General features: G+C 42.2%; 1 protein-coding gene across 1 annotated transcript in view; it reads right to left on the reverse strand.

Annotated features, from left to right (window-relative positions):
* Positions 1-2775: 2775 nt before the first annotated feature.
* rngtt (RNA guanylyltransferase and 5'-phosphatase) overlaps positions 2776-21535 on the reverse strand; it is a 111531-nt gene continuing 92771 nt past the window's right edge. Inside the window, exons 14-16 of the mRNA XM_085770375.1 lie at positions 18307-18373; positions 7342-7465; positions 2776-3208 (exon numbers count right to left, since the gene is read on the reverse strand). Coding sequence (XP_085626501.1) covers positions 3042-3208; positions 7342-7465; positions 18307-18373 — 358 coding nt within the window. The 3' untranslated portion in view covers positions 2776-3041. The remainder of the gene's footprint in view (positions 3209-7341; positions 7466-18306; positions 18374-21535) is intronic.

Raw genomic sequence — 21535 nt, forward strand, 5'->3', positions numbered from 1 at the left:
AGGTGTTTTGCCAAAGGGGCGGTGGGGGGTGGGAGTGGGGGTGGGTTTCAGTTAATATTAGACCAGGCGGCCACTATGGCTCAGTTTCAGGAGGATGGAGGATGAATTTAAGTGAATGAAATTTTAAGAAGAGGGAGAAAAATAGGTATAAAAGTGTCTTTTTCTGCTGTTGTGGATCCTGCACCTGCAGCACGAGTCTCGGCGGCAACAACCTTCACGACAAAAAGGCGGGAGAGGCTTTGATGAGAATCAGCGCGGCTTTCATGTGCAGCCAGAGGGGAAGAGAGCTCGGGGAGTACAGCTCATCTATCTCTCCTATAAGAACAGTCGCCTCAGGCACCAACAGACAGGAACTTGAAACACACACACACATGCACACACGCACACACACACGTGAACAGGCTTGATTGTTATACTCCACTGACTTACATTTACTGCCTAACTCCTGATCTAAATTCTCCACTCCGTTATGACGAATCACCGCCGTCACCCCAACCTTAAAAATAAGCTCGGATTCTGACTCCCGAGCCTAAAAATAAACCTTTGTGCTGCAGGGGAGGAGCAGAAACGCAGATTTCAAACAAACTTCCACAACACAATTGTTTCTAAAAACGCACACTTTTAGTCGAAGACAGAAAAAGACGGTTGAATCATCTCATAGCATCATCTTCTTCTCTGGGAGCAGAACTGATAGAGACGTAGTTATTGCTCAGTCTAAAGCAAACCAAGAATTTTTATGCACCGGACAACTCACTCTCTCTCTCTCTCTCTACAAAGTCTGTGCTGCATGTGAAAGCAAAGCAGTGAGTAAATAATTTCTACAAACACTGTAGTGGGTGATAAAACCGTGCAGATGGGCAACAGTCCTAGCAACAGGCAGCAACGTGGGCACCAGGATAAGAAGATGGGAGAAAGAAAAAAAGAGCTAATGTTCCCTGGCAACAAGGTTTTCCAATGGGATTTAAAAAAGAAAAAAAAAGAAAGAAAGAAAAGATGATGAGTGTGTTTAGAAAATCAGATGGGAAATTATCTTGGTTTTCTGGCCCTTCACAAGGAGGTCAGTGGTTCACGGCGAGAGAGGTGGTGAAGAACTGTTGAAGAAGAGGATCCTTCAGGAGAGCAGGAGCTCGCTGTGACGCAGGTTCATGTGCAAGACGTTTTTTTTTTTGCAAGTGACACGTTTTCTCCTGCACATTTCTGTCAGGAGCTGCAGCTAAAGATCTGTCTGTGTGTGTGTGTGTGTGTGTGTTTGTGTGTGTGAGTGTGGAGGCTGACAGATATTCCACGGTGAAATTCAATTTTACAGATAAAACTTTTGGAGATATCAGCAGTAAGGCTGGTTTTGGTATCCGCCTCCCCACCCCCCCCCCAAAAAAAAAAGATTTTTGACTTTGACTTTTATCCTATAATCCTATAACACAATATGTATCCTCATGAGATAGTCTCCACTCGCGGGCGTTGAAAGGTCACCGACTGGTTTGATCTGCACCACAGACTGTGAATAAAGACTGACGCAGCCTCTGTGACGTCACCCACTGGTTTTCTGAAGAAAAGCGTGTGATGCTTGTGATAGACATAGGTTCACCCACCTGTCACTCAAAGAGGCCACGCCCCCAATCACATACATTTTAAGCCTTAATAAAATTTCAAAGGGATGAGATATCTAAAAAAAAATCTCACTTGCACAGTTTACATGAAGGCGGAAAGTAGAAACCAGTTTATTTCTGTTAAGTTTATCATTTTAACATGTGCGCCTCCTTCCTACACCCTGACGATTTGCATTTGTTTTCAACGAACCTGATGAGAAGGCAATCTGTGGAGCAGTGGATAACGTTATATAACATATACGATACGTGTTACGACTTGTGTAGTCTCATCTGTCATAAACAAGAGATTATGGGTTACGTGTTGTGGTGCCGCTGAGACGAGAGCTGGGACACCGAAGCGAAGCCTCGGATCTTGCAAGGTTGGATTCGGTCCATTTCCCCCGTAACAAGTCATTTAACCATCACAAATACTCCTAAACTGTTTAATAAATTAATAATTTAAACTTAATAAAGGTAAAAATCTTGCACAGTTCCTCTTTAATTGTTGACTTTCAGCCTTGAAGGTTGTTGCTTGATGATGTTGGACATGGCACTCCACCACCACCATCATCAAACCAATAACATGTCGACACTTTCCCAGAGACGATATCAATCAAGTCATTTTTACGATAATGTGTTTTGTTTTTAATTCGTCACCCATCTGTAGTTTAACTTCACTGCTTTCATGCCTTTGTTTGTTGAGACTGTGTAATCGCATCGGCGTTTTTATCTCCCCACCCACCCATGTGGCTTTTAAAGACACAGTCCACACAGATGGACTTCCTCTGGGATAAACTTGATGTGTTCAATGTGATTCCTGAATATGAAAACATATGGACGCCACTCTGACTGAGCTTTAGAAGAAATATTAAATCTAAACTGACTGGATCCAAAAGCGAAAAAAAACCAAAACAAAACCCATGCAGCTTTGTGCTAATCTAGATGAGATCTCTGATGTTTGAAGTGTTGTTTCCTGTTTTAAAATGCATCACGACAGGAGGACGAGCTTTGATTATGTTTACTCCGTCAGTACAAATTAAGGAAGTATTCAGCAAAAACACAAACAAGGTCGGTTTTGTCAGGTGTTATTTGTAGCCGTAACAGCGTCCCTGTTGATAAATACCAATTAGCTCAGTTTAGAAAACAAATAAATAAATAAAAGATAAATAGGAGGGAAAAAAAAAAAAACTAAGCGTCATGTTTTTCCATTTTAATAAGAACACCAGCAATTAAAGCTACAAAGAAGTCTACATGATAAATCAATGATGTTGAGGTGGTCAATGAAATCTCTCTCAAGTCCTCACATGTACAGGCTGGTAAAGCAAATGTGCTGAGGGGGGAGGAAAAGCCTTGAAATGTCTCTGTTGTCGGATGTGGCTGGTGAGTGTGGATGTACACAGTGACCGTGGAGCAGTCCGGAGGGGAGGGGAGGGGCTGGGGAGGGAGGGGTGGGGGCTACGGGATGGCCCGGTTGGGTCTCTTTGGAGGGGGAGGGGGCATTAGCTCAGAGTCCGGGTCCGGCGGGTGTTTCCGGTTCTGGGCTTGGACGGCCTGAGCGCAGCGGTCCACGTACTCCAGCAGGATTTCCTTCGTGACGGGCTCCTGGATGCTTTTACACACAGCTGGGGAGGGAGAGAAGAGACACACACACACACAGAGGAAGAAGGACGTTACTACGGATACGGACGTGATGGTGAGAGACTCTTTCAGCTGCAGTTTCAACGACACCACGCGTTTCTCCACATTTTTAACTTTTAACACAACAGGGACGAGACTTCAGTTAAGAAGGACAACTTGACTTTACAAGAGTTTCTTCAGACGTCCGCAATCTGCATGACTGACTGACTAGTTTAATCAGAGAGGCTGAGAAAGGAGACGATTCACTTCCAGTTATTTCCTGTATCTGTGTCGCCACTTTAAAGGGATAGTTCAACATTTTGACAAATTGGCCCATTGCCATAATCCCTATAGTTTTAGGAGTAGGTTCGTTACCTTTAATTGTCGGTGCAAGCTGTTTTTAGAACGGTGGAGCAGAGCCAAGGGGCTGCTCAGAGCTACGCTACGGAGGCTCATGGGATTTCTTGGTTTCCCTCATCAAACTCATCAAATACACAATCCAACAACTCCAAAACGCTCTGGTGGACAAGTTGTGACCTGCACGTTCACCACGCTATGAGATAATAACGGAGCGTTACAAGACAGAGTTGTTTTAGAGGTAAATTCATGCAAAACCGCTGATGCGCGTTCCTGTCGGGGGCAGTTTTTTGGCAAGCGGTCTCTGCACCGACAATTAAACAAACAACCTACTCCTAAAACTATAGGGATTATGGCAATGGGCCAATTTGCCAAAATGTTGAACTATCCCTTTAAGAGACCAGCAGCAACAGGTCTGAGTCTGTTCGCTCCAATGGGAGACGTGAACTTGGCCACAGATCATCACTCATTCTTTCGCCCTGTTGTCAATGAAATAAAAATCTTTTTTTTTTTCACTCACAGACCCTACGAACATCCTGACATCAGACATTAAAGCAGATAACAGCGGCACGGCCGTTTCGGCTAATGCTGTGTTCAAGGCAGGCTTTTGAAACCGTAAGTTACAGCTTCAAGTCACAACTACGACTTGGTAGCGTTCCAGGTAACCCGTAGCTCGTGTTTTTACCGTCCTGTTGTCTGTGAAAGTTCCCTATAACGGCCACTCGTAACTTCCGACCCGTGAACTCGTACCAGAACGAACTGGTATGACTTCACAGGAAGGAAAAACACAAAGTACGAGTTTCCTTGAACGCACCATGAGTTAGCAGCCCCCGCCCTTGTCAGGCATCAATTGGTCCTCGTGCTACGTCACCACATTCACGCGCATCCCTTGGCTGCACACACAGCCCTTCATGCCGTTCTCTCCCCTCATTGGATAACACTTGTATCCCACAAGGAAAATTTTCTCCTCGGGTTACAGCAGAGCAGAGTGACGGAGAGACTCGTGTTTAGGCTGAAATACTTCATGTAAGTGATTGCTGACGGAAAATAGGACTATTTAGGACTTATATTAACAAAAACATTCCACTGATATCTGCTTTAAGCAAATGGATAGAAACAAACTGTATCAGTGATGCATTGTGTATTGTTGATATTTTTTTTTACATGAACAGGAAGTGTAAAAACTTTAATTCCACTGGTGCCGTCTGTGATGATGAGTCATCTTCTGTGTAAAGTATATTTAATGTTCACGTTAGTAACCAACAGACTTCACATATGATAACTAAGCGTTTAAAATTGATCACCTGCTGTTTGTGCCTCACATATAAAATAGTTTATTAGTCGTTATTTATTTATTGGATCTCCATTAGCACCGGCACATTAGCTTATACGTTATACGTTATGTCATTATGCAGAGACCTCTCTTTATCCATCTATCCATCCCTTTATCTTATGAAAAGCGTATGAAAGCCTAATAAATTGATTGATTGATTGATTGATTGATTAACTGACAGTGGCTGAAGACCTTGTCACGCTGGCGCTCGGCCCTTCTGGTTCAAATTTTGAGAGAAAGCACTTATTTTTTGTGCCAGTATTGTCGTGGTGGTGAATATTTCAAAGCCCTGTGACGAGAAGCTGGTCGTAGTTCAAATCAGAGCTCAACGGCCAAAATCAAAATGCGCGGTCGCTGCGGTGCCACGGTCGGCGAGAATCCGAAAGCAGAGCGACGTGAGCTTCTGCTGCTTCTTCAGCCCCTCCGACAAATTATCTGTAGCCTCCACCGACTGTTTGCGGAGCATGCAAGAGAATTTTAAACTCAGTAATTGGACGTTTCGTGCTGAAATGCTCACTGGGAGTTGTACTTAACTCATCACTTCATGTTTTTTTATGTACGCAGGCTTGTACCCTTGGAAACGGATGAGATGTGTACACTGATGATGCATCCGGGAGAATTTAACTCTCTCTCTATATATATGAAAGATCAGAGGGACTTTCTGCAGCAGCAGCCCAGACGTGGCTCTTCCCACTGCAGCGGCTCCATCGCTGCATTCATGACCGAACCATGACACCAGCAACATTTCGATGACTATGTATTACTCTCCAAATGGAGCAGGGTGTTGTTATCAGCTCGGGGAGAAATGCGGTCTGTCTAGATTTTTATATAAAGGGCGTTTTTGCCATCTGGGCTCCGAGGCTGCAAACAGCCTGCCTCAGGATCCAAAGCTTAATAATTCAGGACTATCTTCTCTATCTTCTTCTATCAATTCAATTCATTCTTTAAATGTGTTTTCTCTCGCTTTGCGCTTCTTGTTTTTATTGCTTCAATTTGTACTTTTATGTCCTTGTACAGCGCTGGAAAGTCAGCATTTAGGTAACTGCTGCACAAACAGGATTTATTACTGTGGCAAACTATTATTTTTTTCGTGCCATTATTCCTACTCCATCTACTTTTGTTTTTCTCCATTCATCTCGAGAAAGCCGTTACGGCTGCACAATTTTCATAAGGCCGGGGTTCGGGATTGAAAAAGAGTTAATCACTCACTCTTTTTTCTTTTCTTTTATTGAACCAGGGAACTTAAATTACTCTAAGATGAAAAAGCAGCTCGGCAAATACACTATGAACTTTTACAGAAACTTTGGAAAATCAAAACATTTAATCAAAAATACTTCAACTAATTCATATTTAACTGTAATTTAAACTAGTTTTTACAGCACTACAAAGTAAGCACGCCGATTATGTTCCAACAACTCTGCCCTTTTCCCACTTATTTTACAGTATAATTATTATTATTCATATTCAAAGCAGTGTTAATTACACTTTTTGCATCCCTGGGGACAAGTGTAAACAAAACACTGACATATCACCAGTGTGTGTTTGCCAACTCCTCCTTGTTTATGCATTCAGCAGCGATGGAGCAACATCTTCACACATTTGGACTCTCCTTCTCTTTTTATTTTGCTGTTGTTTTGTGTCTGTCTGCTGTTTGGTGCTGGGCAGGTTGTGTGCAGCGGGTTTATTAGAGCAGCTCTTTGCTGGAAACAGCTGCTCGCTGAACTGATTAGAGCAGCATTAAAAATAAAACCATTAGAGCTGCAGGTCACAAAGTCAGAACAATAAACTAGGGAGACTCGGCGCAGCTGAAGGGGAAACGGTGATAACGACACGATAATTATCTCTCACATAGGTGTTATCAATTGATCTATTCTTAATACGAAAATAATAAACAGTGCAGCTTTAAGATATAATAACACATGTACTGTAATGGCTGATGGGAGCTACAGATAAAAACGAGCCATTAATCGCAGGGATTGTTTCGTTGTTTTTTTTTTTAGAGAAGATGCTGCTGCGATCTTTAAGAGATACTGTAGTTTGGCAAATTGCCCATTGCCATAATCCCTATAGTCATAGCAGTACGTTTGTTACCTTTAATTGTCAGTGCAAGCTATTTTTAGAACGGCAGAGCAGAGCCACGAGCTGCTCAGAGCTACGCTACGGAGGCTCATGGGATTTCTTGGTTTCCCTCATCAAACTCATCAAATACACAATCCAACAACTCCAAAACGTGTATTTGATGAGTTTGATGAGGGAAACCAAGAAATCCCATGAGCCTCCGTAGCGTAGCTCTGAGCAGCTCGCCGCTCTGCTCCGCCGTTCTAAAAATAGCTTGCACCGACAATTAAAGGTAACAAACCTACTGCTATGACTATAGGCATTATGGCAATGGGCCAATTTGCCAAAATGTTGAACTATCCCTTTAATAAATAATGTTGGTGGTCTCACCCATGGCCGTTTCGTAGGAGTTGGGGAAGCTCTTGTCCACCCTCTGCCTCATGAACACCCAGGTGTTGTTGGCGAAGGTGCACTCGATGATCTTGTTGTCGTACTGTTTCAGCTCCTTCGTGGCCTGTGCAGACAAAAGATGGAAGGACACAGAGGGTTTTGTGCTTTTCCAACACGGGAGTCAAAGAAAAACTCTTGCGAGGTTTATTATTTTGTTCCTGTTATTGGTAATCATGGAGCTAAAACTGTGGCGGTGCTGGCATGTGTAGCTGCAGCTTCAAAAATGCCACAAATAGTATCATTATCTTCACTGTGCCTTTTATGACTTACCAATGGACACTTTTAGTACCAGATAAAAAGGCAAAATGAAGCTTCAGGCAGCTTGAAAGGAAACATCAGAATCCAATAAATGAAGTTAGGAAAAAAGTGGAAATAGTGCAACAGTGACTGATGTTCAAAATCAAAAAGAATAGGACGAAATACTATAAATGTGAATCCCGTCGTGATGGTTTTTATCGGTTCTGCCAGCAGCTGCAAATACATTTGTTAGTCTTTCATTTTCGCCCCAAAAAGACAAATGTGACTCTGGTATCCCTGTTTAAATCAGCAATAACAATTTTTGTACGTTTTAGGCTCCACATGGAGGCAAGAATTTTCAAAATAAATCAAACTTTGAGGAACCAGAATAGTTTGATTGATTTGTCCCATCAACATGTTCAGATTGAAGATATTAAACGTTATCCGAGAACCTAGAAGCATCAAATACTAAAAAAAAAGGTGATTTATAATCAAAGTTTTATTTTCTGTTGGTAAATTACGTATTTACTACTTATACTTGTGTATAAACTGTTTATAACCTGTTGTTTTAAGCTTCTTTTGTCTGTAGTAGTTGTTCATAAGTCATGTACAGTTCACATCTTTGAACGTCGTACCTCCATTTCTGCTGTTGTGCCACTTGAGCTTCTTTCTGTTTATTTGAAAGTTTATTTGATCAAATGTTTCAGCACTACACTATAACAAAAGGGGTATCGAGTATTTACAAATCATTTTGACTTATTAGCTTTTTCAGAGCTTTCCACCACATCTCAGATTCAGAGCACAGAGGAAAACCATGGGTTTTTACGTGAAAGCCAGTAAGGTGATATTGAGTTAATATGATTATGTACGACATTTTGAAATCAAAATGAAGATTCAATATCACACGGATATGTATGAACACCAACACCCAGAAGTGGCTGTAGTGTGACTTTAAGGAGGAGGAAGAAGAAACGCTGAGATTTCAAGGTTGAAGAAAAAACAACTATTAAAATAAAGATGGGTTATTCAAGCAGTTAAATGTATTTCTTTCTTTGGTGCAGTGCTGCTTAAGGATTTAGGCTGAAAGTGATGAAAAACACAGACAGACACTCGCACAGTGCGAGCATCTTCATCTCTTTGATGTAGCCTCCAACAAAGCAGAGCAACAGAAGTTCCTGCTCATCCCACTGAGCTACACGGGATCACTGACTTATTACATCACGCTCTGCTTTGAAAACAAAATCAACTCGATGCACCGAGCTCGCTGCAGCGCCGAGCTCGAGTGTATGAAAATGGCACATGATACCGAAGATCAAGCATGAGTCAAAGAAGACATTTGAGCATCTGTTGTTTATTTGTCGAGGGACTGTGTCTCACCGAGAGGATTCTCAGGACTTGGAAAATGCAAACCCAAAGGGGGCTGCTGGGAAGCGAAAAGTGCAGCTGAAATAGGGTAATGGTGGGCTTTCAAACGAGTCAAACAAGGGGGAGTCATTATCCAGTCTGTGATTTTCAGAAGGGGACGAGCGTGTAGGCTCTGTGGGATAAAGCCGGCCACCCTCGACGTGGCCATGTCACCTGCTGCAAAGGTCAGAGTGGAAACGCTGCTGCTGCTGCGGCGAGAGAAAGAGGGAGGGAGAGCGTCGGTGTTTGGCATGTTGCAAAAAAAAAAACACCACAAAGTATAAGAGCTTGTCTGATCCTGGAGTGTGGGGCATCTGGGCTCACAGCAGGAGGTTGGAAATCACACAGGAAGCAAGAAAAGTGTGTGAGAAAGGAAGACAAAAAGGGAGAGAGAGAGAGAGAAAAACACGGCAACGAGAGAAAATCTGGACGTTGGATTTCATACGACGACCTTGAGGGTTCAGCGCTCGCATTGTTGACTCGTTGTCATTTGTCAGTTTGATTCGTCTCCAAAACCAACTTCCTTTGATCGTGTTTGCATGTCGATAAAGACGGTGAATCACACGTTTATTTATTTATTTGGGAAGAAGAGCGGACGGACGACGATTGTAAAGCGGCGGCGATGACAGAGTCTCTAAGCAGAAGCTCCACGCCCCCCCCCTCCGCTCGCCGCCACAGAGCCGTGAAAGGGCGGCGCAGGCGGGAGGGACGAGCTGCTACAGTACAGGCTGGGATCTCTTCCTGCTGCCGAGGGCTGACGTGTTGGCTGCCATTTTTCCATCGCCACTCGGTGCTTTAATCCGTCCAAAATCTATCTCATTATGGCGGCGCACATGTGTCACCAGTTATCGGGGACTTTGTCGGTTGAACTCTTCATCAGCCAGTGTTGCACTAAGGCAGCAGAGAATAGTTCAGTCTCTCGGCTTTTCTCTTCCAATACACAAGATTAGAATATATCATAGGGATTACTAATGAGCCGGCTGGTCCGTCAACTTCTTCATTTTCTTTTTCAAAATGCAAAGTGAAACTACTGAAGTGTAACTTTTTGAGAAAAGCCTTTTTATGTCGACAGTGTCGAACAATATTTACTGACGTGCTTCACTTCACACACTTCACTATGCAAGTCTGGACGTTTCTTTTTTGCTGTTTTGGTCGCTTTTTTTCTCTCCCCTACAGTTTTCGCATACCGTATTTTTCGGACTATATGTCCCACCGGAGTATTAGTTGCATCTGTCAAGAAATATGTTGCAAAAAGGAAAAATACATATATAAATCGCATCGGTCTGTAAGTTGCATTTATTTTTGAAACATTTATTTCATAAGAATCCAAAAACAAATGCTTAATCTGGAAAGACTATTCAATTAGTCTACACATGAGCCTGGAACAATTCCGCCAATTTTGATATATACGTAAGTCGCTTCGAAATATAGGTTGCATAACCAGCCAAACTATAAAAAAAGTGTGAGTTTTAGTCCGGAAAATATGGTACACAGTGCATATTTTCACTGTTGTAACTCAGTTAATCCTCCTCCCTCCTTGACCATGTTCATTTGTTTTCAATGCAGTGGCGGAAAGGCAATCCATGGAGCGATGTCTACCGAGGTGGGTAATGTTAACAAGACAGTTTACCAGGCGTGTTTTCGTAGTGCTGTATGCAATAATCGTGACAGGCCTAGACGTTATATACTGTACATTATGAGCAGATTACAGAAAACAGTAGCTGTGCGCACATCCAATCCTGCTTTGGGCCAGGTGCCAGATGATCAGGGGATCCAAACAGAGAAAAGAAGGGGATATATTCATCCCTTGTTAAGCACTTTCAATTGCGAGACCTTGTAAGGTTGGTTTTCTGCAAGCGTCGCCAGGTGGAAGGCAGAGAGCCTCCATTCTCCCTGTAACAAGTCATTTAACCATCACAATTACTAGATGTTTAATTAAGGGGCAAATCTTGTATAGTTCCTCTAATACTATAAAAGGGCACAGGAAACATAAAAAAAAACAACATGTTCTGCAATTAGGGACTTCATTATTGTGCATTAGTTTTGACACACAGGCTCATGTCCCTTCAAACACTAATTGTTCCTGATGTGTTTGTGTCGCTGCAGATGCAGATTCACATTAAAGCACAGACCCACTGATTTATTTCTTCTACTTTAATAATTACCGTCTCTCAGGAAACATTTTTTTTTAGAGCAATTTTAAGCAGAACTGCATAAAATTAATGCTACAACAATGTTTATTCAAATTGTCTACGATTTTTGTGTCACATCTGTCAGATTCTGGGATAAAGTCGACAAAAAAAACCCTGAAAATAACAAACTACATAATCGTCTGGTACTTACTAGTTTTTTAGGTTTTTTTTTTTTTGGCTTCAAACACGTTTGACTCGTCATAGAGGGAAGAGTACAGGTGTAAACAATATCAAGGTCAGACCCTGACGCTGACGCAGCTAAATGCGATTCAGCCGCCATTACTGTTGTTATTATTTACACCAGACCCTTTCTTTTTTTCTCTTTTCTGCTGCTGTCACACGTCAAAGTGTTGTGTGAAAACAGGCCTCGTTGTTGACAGGTTGTTTTTGTGCGCTGACAAACAGGAGGGATGTGACGTTCGCTTGTCAGAGCGCCTCTCGGTACCGACGCTTTTCACACTTTTTCTAAGGAATAAGTCACAACACAGCTGGACGAGAGCTGACATTTAGTTACTGGACGGACAAAATAAGTACATTTACTTAAATAGTGTAGTTAAATACAAATTTGAGGTACTCGTACTTCACTGGAGCATTCCCACTCTACGTATGCGTTTACTTTATAGCTGGAGATACAGGTTTTTGTGTGTAAATATGATTGATCTTCTGAAATATAATGCATTTTCTTTGATTAAACAAAATATTAGTATTGTTCAGATTACGTACCTGTACCTGCTCTGTATATTATATTTATATAACTGTCTGAATCCTTCTTCCACCACCGGTTATATTAGTGTAACAACATCATTTTAAAGTCTGACAATAACTCCAGCTGCAGCGTTAATGATGTTTGGAGGAGGCATCGTTGTCTCAGCAGAAACAACAGTCTGTGGTGCAGGAACGCTGCCACAGACACACACACAAACACAAACACAAACACACACAGACAAACACAGACACACTGGGTTTCTACGAGTGTTTTTAAAGATAAGAGGCGAAAGTTTTTGGCGAGCGTTCTCAGACAGAACCGGCATCCAGACGTTACAATTTACCCGAAGACGAGGACGACGAGACCGGCGTACAAAAATACAGCCGTTATATGGAGCAGTGAAGCAGAAACTGGAGCCAAGAAAAAAACAAAAACAAGCAACAAACAAACAAGTTACTGAGAATTCATGACATCTGACCTTTTTTCACCAGCCGGAGAAACAACGAGGACACTCAACCTGCTTCTTTATCAAATATTAGAATCTGTGCGGGCTGTTGTAGCCTACGAAGACACTTTATTACAGCGCTCTCGCAGAGAGATGGCGACACGGATGAGTAAACATTCAAGAGTTTGCAATTTCCTTGAATAGCTTGATTTGTTTTGGTTTTTTTGCGCGGCCTACTCTTTGTTTCATTCTCGACTTAATCAGAGCCGTCCCCGAGGTCTGCGTCGCTGCAACGCTCGGGTCCATTTTAATAACGAGAAACTAGATGAAAGAATATATAAGCATAGAGGAGAGGATGCAAAAACGTACGAACACGGACAGACAACTCCCCTCAGAGGGAGCTGATGCAAAGTATAAAGACTAATGTTCAATCTTTAATATATGCTTTCAAAGAGAATGCATTAGATGTCCTCTGTCCATCTCCATCAGCTTCAACTGAAACATACACATGTCTGCAGAGTGACTCAGCAAACTGTGTATTATAAAAGTGAAAAATAGTCGCCTCACATGCCGCAATATCCGTTATGTAATTACTCCAGATTACAGCTATACGTGGCCTTCAGTAGCTGTGTCACAAAACAAGCAAGCGTGAAGCCAGGCGACTCAGCGGCTCCTCGTGAACCCATTAAGACTCAGGTCTCTGGCGAATATGTATAATACCGATCATTACCCCCACGCGTTCAGATGGGCTGTCACATCAGAGCCGAGGAGATCTCGCAGGAGAAAAACGAGGTAATAACGTGCGACAGAGATAAACGATGGGAAAGCTGACGTACGTTGTTCAGGTTCTGCCGAGTTTCAAAGTAACAAAGCACAAGAAACAAGCAGAAAAAACAAAACTTCCACCACATGACTCCCTCCAACTTTTAATTGATTTGTTTGTTGTGCAACTCGATTGAGTGTCTTTCTTAAGTTTTCTCTTGGCAGCACATTCAGTTCCTGGCAGGAATTGTAGTGTTTTTCAATCCCACATTTCATTTCATTTCATATAATGGACAAAAAAAAAGCTGGTGGGAGACAAATACCTTAAAAAAAAAAAAAAGGAAGTGAATGAACAGAATGAAAACTCACTTAAATATTTTAATTGAACTTCAACGGAGGAAAGTGTCACGGTTGATTACCCGGGAAAAACACTTGGTCTCGCTATCGCTTAATGATGCGCTCGGAGTCGGACAAATTGGGGGAAATCATTGAAGGTGGAAATCAGTCGGAGGCATTTCAGCGCTCGGGAGGTGGAGCGCACGCTGCCAAACTCTCCCCGCTTCATCAAAGCCGGCGGTCTTTGACAGAGAGCTGCTCTTATCTTCGTCTCTGGTGACTGCATCCGTCAGGCACCATTCAGATTATTTATGATTAATGAGCTCGACTTGCAGGCCACATATAGCTCGGCACAGGAAGCCGACTCCATCAAAGTGTGGGACTAAATCGGCGGGAATCAACAGCCATTACTTAACCCAGGTTAGTCGGTTCAGCTCGTACTCCAAACAGCTGATGACCCCTGTCGTCTGAGCTGGATATGAATGATAATATAAGTTAAGATGATGACTGTTGTTTGGTTAGTGTGAGTACAGCTTTTCAAAAAAATCTATTTAACTGCATCTAAAACTCCTCCTCCTGAATGGAAATCATAAATAAATGTAATTTACAGACCATCATCACTGGTGTAATGTTTGTGTTGTTTTTCCAGTTCTGGAGTAATGGGTAAAAAAAATAAATAATGCTGCTGGTCTGAACAGCCTGTGGGCTACAATGCTAATGTCATTATACAAAAACGCCACCGGGGTTCAGTGGAGGGGAACAAAGTATTGACAAAACACTTTCATTTTTTTGGTGCATCCACAAAACGTAATCAACTCATGTCACAAAAATTGATTTGCAGCGTCTGTGAATGGATTCAGTATTAAAGATGATACGAATCTCGACTCTAATGTGAATCGTTTTTCACCCCACCTCTCATAATGTCTCCAATCTTAATGCACTGTGTTTATATATTTCATTAAGACCCAGCACATCCCTGCAGGTGTCTTGGAGGATGTTACAAAACTCTACGGACCAGTAAGAGAGAGATATTTGTCTTCAGTGCTGCAACTAAACTTACAGAGGTGAAATCGATTGTCAATCAAGACACTCACACACACACTAAGAGGAGATCTCATCGGACACTGAGTGAAAACACAGAGGTGAATGGACTACGGGTTAAACCTTTTGGACTGGGTTACAGATGCACATTAAATACAATCGATACTTTTCCACTTTGTGTGTTTTAATGAGAAATAGTCCTTCACATTACGAGGCTTTTATTATTAAAACTTCAAGTGCTTGTAATGAGTTTCACCATAAGTTAACAAAACTGCACTTTGCAAGACAAAACATTTAAATGCACAATTACAGCTCGACTATAGGCTGTTTGATTGGGCTGCTGCTCTCGTCCCGGTAACAACAAGCAGAGAGAACGGGAATCGAATTATCGACCCAAGTATGTCCGACTCTTTATGTGTCTTTATGTTTACTCTTATGTCTTTTTTTTCCAAGTTCGACCTCATTACATCACAGACTAAACACCTGACAAACAGATTAGTTAGCAGCAAACTGGTAGCATGTGTAACAGTGATATGGACAACATTTCGTACATGCTGCACACTTATGTCATCTTAGTCTTGTTATGCACTTGTTCGGCTGTGGAGCATGCACAGAGTGAGTGCCTTGGTCGTTTTGTGTCCGGTTGAGAGAGGGAAACCACGCTGTCTGGGTGCATTGGTCCATTTTTGAGATACCGATTGAGCACGAGCTCAGTCGAACTACGTAACATGTCCACATGTATTTTAAAAGTCTGGGTTAATCTGAACTAAACACAATGTCATATAAACGTAAGATTTTCAAAACTGAGCACACTTCCATCACATGTTGTGATAAAAGGCAGAAAATGATGATGATTTATCACACAAAGCTCTCGCAAAACTACAGCGGTAACTGTGTGTCAGACAGAGACGTGATGGATTGTGTCATTATTTCATAAACCTTCAACAGGCAAACTGATTCTACATTGTCATAAAAGAGCTTCACTATGAGAAAAAAGACGGAGAGATTGGGCACCAGAAGCAAAACTGTAGGAGAAACAGTCAGATTAGTGAAACGTCGGTCCAACAGCAGCAGAGATCAGACAGGTCTTAAACCCGCTGATCTTTTAGCCAGCGGAGTTCAACGTTTTTTATAGGAGAAAAAGTCTTTAGTGTGTTTGATAATCCATCATCGCAGTGGAAAACCGAGGCGAGGGGTGTTTACAACAGACCGTCTGGGTCGTTATTCGACTCTTCGGAACAAGTCTACCAACTAACCAACTAACCTGGGAGACCTTGTGCGCCCGGTCGGAGCGATACGTAGCGATGCTGCTGCGTTTTTTTCCAGATCTCACTAATTACTTTGGTGATTACAATGTGATTATAGCCGGGGTAAACTATGGCTGAGTAATGCGGCGGCAGAATGTGCTTCAGTTGCAACATAGCCTACATTATTATATCATTAGAAGTGATGAACAAGCAGAAAGAGGCTGCAGCCGCTCACCAGACTCACCACCTTTATACGTTTCTGGAATGGAGATACAATCAGTGAATCTCTACATCATCCAGACATGCTTTTCATAATTAAACCATTTTTTGGGAGGGGGATAAATGCTCATGAAGTCTAGACACTGACCAGACAGCAGAGTCTCACCCGGCCTGCTCTTTCACAATATCTGCTCCCTTTTTCGAAAAAGGCTAAGCCGATAAAGCATCGTGAGAGCTCCCCTGCAAAACTCAGTTTTGCAATTCCCTGTAGGTACCAGCAGTGTAAGAAATGCAACAACACGGAGCTAAACTGGACGGATTGAGCCAATAAAAGAGGTTTTCATGAAGATTACAACATCTTTCTAATTACAGGAAAAAAAGTTGGTTTCATTTCTTTATTTTTTCACAGCAGCTGTGAAGCTTTGAGACGAGGCGGCGGCTGAATGTGCCACAGATTGCATCTAATCGACTTCCAGTGATTTCCAACATGCCCCTGAGCAAGGCAATGAACATCAAAACTCCTCGTGGAGAACTGCAGGCCACAAACACACAAACACACAACACAACAGCCTGTATACAGAGGTGGCACTACACTACATGTCAGATTTATCGAGAACACATTATATACGCAGGCAGCAAAAAAAACGCAGGTCGCCATGTTCGCACTCGGACCGACTGTAAAACACACGTTTCACACCGAAAATAGCAGCACGAGTGATGAGAGAAGACGACGACGACGACCTCGGGGCTGCGGTGTTTCTGCTCCGTCTTCCTCAGATGAGCTCGGAGACCGAAACAATAGAGCCTCCCTCCACCTTGTTCGGTTACGGAGCCCAGGGCTGAAACATGGGAATCTGGCAGCGAGAACGGCACCAGAGGGAACAGAAACTCTTATTCACTGTGACCGTGACGGCTGGGAAGCAGGAGAGTCATTTCGTCCAATGTGCCAGATTTAAACCGCATTAAAAGAAAAGCGCATGAGGACGGAAAGAAGTGAAACAAAGTTCTTCTCATCACTGCCCCCAGACCAGTGGATTTCCATAAACAGCCTCCTGTAATATGTACGAGGTGCTTGTTACTGTGGAGTGTGCTCGACTGTGTATCGCTGTAGGTCAAAAGTCTGAGTAAGTGTGTGTATGACGATCCCAAACAGCACAACTACACACTCAGACAGACAATATGCAGCTCTTAACTCAGTGTCGTTACAGTAAGAGCAGCAGCTGATGACGAATCCCTCTGACGGTGCAGAATACACATTAGCTTGAGGTTAATGTGGTTAATGCATTGATTAGATGCTTGATAGAAAATTACTCGGCTTCTATTTAATAACAAAATAATCATTGTAACCTATTTAAAGCAGAAATTTACTACTAATTTGCTAGTTGAACCTTCTTAAATGCTTTTTTAATAATGTCTGATTATTAACTGAATATTGTTTTTGAAGTCTTCGGGCTGTTTTCTCAAATAAAAACAAGCGACTATCTGAACGCATCATGTATCTTGAGCTGTGGGAAATGACAGCGACACTTTTATAGACAAAGGATTCATCAATTAATCAACGTTGTCATAAAATAATTGTTTTGTGTTTTTAATCAAAGAAAATATTCAATTTAAAACGATATAAAACAAAGAAACTCCTCACTATTTTTGTCTTAAAACTGTTGTTGACCAGCACAAACTTGTTTCTTTTACGTGCTCGGCGTAGAGGAGGCACCAAACACTTTGCTTTGCTCGTCTCTAAAGGGGAACGAACACTTTCCAGTTCAGCAAACATCTGTGTGAGGAGGTGTTGATTTTCACCGACGGAGCCTCAACACCGAACAAAAAAAAAAGATCAAAGTGCGACAGACCGGCGGGAATCAAAAAAATCCTTCACTTCCGAGAGCTGAGCAGCCTGACTGGAATTAATTAGTAAGCAAAGAGGGTGTTTGGCTTAAAGAGATAAATTAAGAGCAGTCGGGTGAAGGGAGGAAGGCTGGGTATGAGGACGGTGTCACGCTGACGTCCATTAATCTGAGTTTACCAAATTAATTTAAGAGAATGGGATAACACAGGAAATAAGGCACCGTGGGGTGTCTCTAATAAAGAGCTGGTTCTCTTGTGTGAGAATTTAGATAAAACAATTAATTGGGAGCACAGCTGTTAAATACTGGATCTACATGTCACAACTACATCTCGTGAACCTGCCTTCCACAAAAGTGAAATCTGGAAACTGGGAAAAGCAGCAGCAGGAGGGAGGGAGGAGGGTGCAGTGGGCCTTCAGCGGCTTGTTGTCATCAGGATGAACTCAACAAAACAACACGTTTAGTTTCTCACCTTCATCTTCGCAAAGGGCCTGTCATAGCTGCCGACGTAGAGCAGGCCGACAGTCTGTGGAAGCAGCCTGCAAAAAGACAAAAAAGACCACGGTTAGTTAACACACACCTCTGCAACGCGGTGTGTAATGTCTGAGTGGTAACGGTGGACAGACATCACTGCGTCACTTCCATTTTTCCATTTTCTATTTTCCAGCTAGTAACAGAACAGCAGAGATGTGAGATTACACCTCCTATATGAGCCCGTCTGTCTCCGCAGGCAGCGTCGTGCTGCTAAACTTACAGCACGGGCGTGTTCAGTGGCCAAGGCAATAATATTAACAACGATAATAACAATGTATAAAGAGACTGAACACAGCGCTGTGGTATTATAAAGGTTATGGAACCAGTTAACATGCTGACAATAATAAAGGTTTTTATATTGGATACACAAATAACTGATGTATGTGCCTTGTGTCTTGTATACTTTTTCATCAGCAATGGGCTGGTGAGACATGGACTGCAAACATTTATGATGATAAAACTTGAATATGGTGCTAAGAAACAAACATATAAACCCAAATATATAGTCTTATGGTTGAAACTGGACACTATGTATTATATTGATACAGATTCAGATTTTCTGATATAGAAAATGAGTTTCATTTTGTTTTCTATCATCCTTTTTACTTGGAAGTGAGCATAGTTTTGTTGGTGAAATAAAAGCAGATATTGTTTCATTACACAAGGAAGACACATCAAGATTAATTTAGCTATTCACATCTGAAATATGTGGACTAGGTAGTTACCTGGAAACATGGCAGATGAGAAAACAAACCTCTTTATCAAGATAATCTGTAGTGTAGACTATTAAAATTCATTTGAAGTGTGTTTTATTTTCTTATTTTCTCTATTTTTAAGAATATTGGTCACCGTTTATCTTGCATCTTAATCTATTTTTGTGAACTAACCAATATACTGTAGCTACCGCATCTCTCTGCACCATGAACATGTGTCTGAGCAGTGGGATCGTGCCCTTGCAGATGTCTTAATCACACACTGTCCGCAGACACGTTGCGAGTGCCAGATAGACCGACGAGCGCTCGCCCCCCCCGGTTTCATATCAGTCCGCCACTTTTAGAGCGGAAATAAGGGGGGCTATTGAGCCAAATTGATGGCTGAGCTGCAGCGCCTCTACGTAGTCTGAGGCCCCTCATTCAGAGATTTCAATTGGAGCTGAAATCAGAGACAGAGATCTTCCCACCACCCCCACCACCCCTCCTGTGTAATGATAGCTAGCAACGAGCAGGAAGGAAGCGGCAGTAGACATTAAGAGAGCCAAATAGCCGTGCAGTGATGGACACTGTTCAGACCTTTACAGCGCCAACTCCGTTCCCGTCACTGCTTCTATTAATACTGCTGATTTGCAACATTGTGGGGTTAAATACTTCTTGAACGTGCAAGAAGATCATTGCAGCACCAGATGATGATGATGACGCCACAAAACAACTGAACTGTCTGCAGCAACATCAGGGAGATTTCACCAGAGGCGGCCGAGCAGATGAGATGAGGAAAGAGACTCGGAGGGATCAGATATCAGGGTGCTTCAGAGCAACGGGCTCTTTTGTTTGTCTCCTTCTCGAGCTGTTTTCAGTTCACGACGCTCCGCTCAAAAGCCTGAACGTTTGAGGTTCATGTGCAATTGAGAGACTCCTGCTGTCTTAAATTACATTGCAATCTTCCCTCAGCATCAAGGTCAGATGAATTGTCTTCAAAAGAGCGCTGATATAAATAAACACTATTTTTTTGGGGTTTGTTTATTTAAAACAATCACGAAGCTGTTAAATGTCACCGTATAGTGTCAGCAGCATCCAGTCAGACCTGTAGCAGCTGTTAAACGATTTGTGAATTCAAAAACATAAAAAAAAAAAAAACACCCCCGTGATGTTAAAAATAGAGAACATGAGGTACTGTCTTTGAAAACGAAATGTTGATTCTCACAGCTTTCATAAAAGTAAGTAGTAAATCACACATTTGTGGAGCTCTAACGTTCACACACTCTCCTGTCAGGCTGGTGACACAAGTCAAAATGATTTTCTCTGGCAGTTAGCAGTCAGACGTGTCTGTCTCTCTGAGCTCCTCATCATCTCTGACAGCGGTAATTCTTCACTGCTCAACTGAAGACTCGGCGGTTCCCCGGCGTGTTTCTGCAGTCGCCGTCCGGGGACGCGTTCAACTCGTCATGAATTTATTCCCTCCACGGCTGTAAAAAGCTTTACACGAGCCATCAGACGTCTGGTTGAGCTGGGATTCACCAGGGGACTGACTAACTTTAAAAGACAGAGGCTGGCGTTGCAACAATACGGCTGCAGCCAACCAGTGGTGGACAGTAACAGAGTAAATTTACTTACTAGTACATATCCAGAGGATTTGTACTTTACTTGAGTATTAGATTTCTTTGGTACTTATTACTCTTACTTGAATACATTTCCAAGACAAATATTTTTACTTTTACTCGAGTTAAAGCAGAAGTAAGCGATCCGGTCGTTTTGGCTAACTTCCTGTCAGCCGATGGAGTTAGCAGTCCCCGCCCTCGTCCCTACGTCACCACATTCACGCGCATCCCTTGGCTGCACACACAGAGAGGACTGCCCCTTTATGCCGTTCTCTCTCCTCATTGGATAAAGATTGTAGGATACAAGGAAAGTTTTCTCCTCGGCTTACAGCAGAGCAGAGTGACTGACAGACCCGTGTTTCAGACCAAACACTCTATATAAGTGATTGCTGTCGGAAGATATAACTATTTAAGACTTATATTAACACAAACATTCTGCTTACTTCTGCTTTAATTTCTAGGAAGGCTGAAAAGTACTCGTTACTTTCAGGTCTGCTCTTTTTTTTTCTAAAATACTATTGGACACGCTGTTTGTCAGAGAAGGAAACCCTAACCCCTAAAAGCAGCACATCAGTGCAGGTGGTTTCAAAGAGTTAACTCTCAGAAACAAGAGTTAAAAGTTCCTTAAATTCATTTAGAAAAAAAAAAAAAGTAATTCATTGATGTGAAAAATAAGAAATTTACTCTTACTCTTACTTTTACTTAAAGTAAAATTAAAAGCAAGTACTTTTTTACTCTTATTCGAGTAACATGTCGACTGAGCTACTTTTACTTGTAACGGAGTAAATTTTAACTAGTAGTATTTGTACTCTTACTCAAGTACTGGGGTCGAGTACTCTGTCCATCTCTGCAGCCA

This window comes from Trachurus japonicus, chromosome 24 (assembly GCF_045865225.1).
Source record: "Trachurus japonicus isolate A0001 chromosome 24, Traja_1.0".
NCBI classification, from domain to species: Eukaryota; Metazoa; Chordata; class Actinopteri; order Carangiformes; family Carangidae; genus Trachurus; species Trachurus japonicus.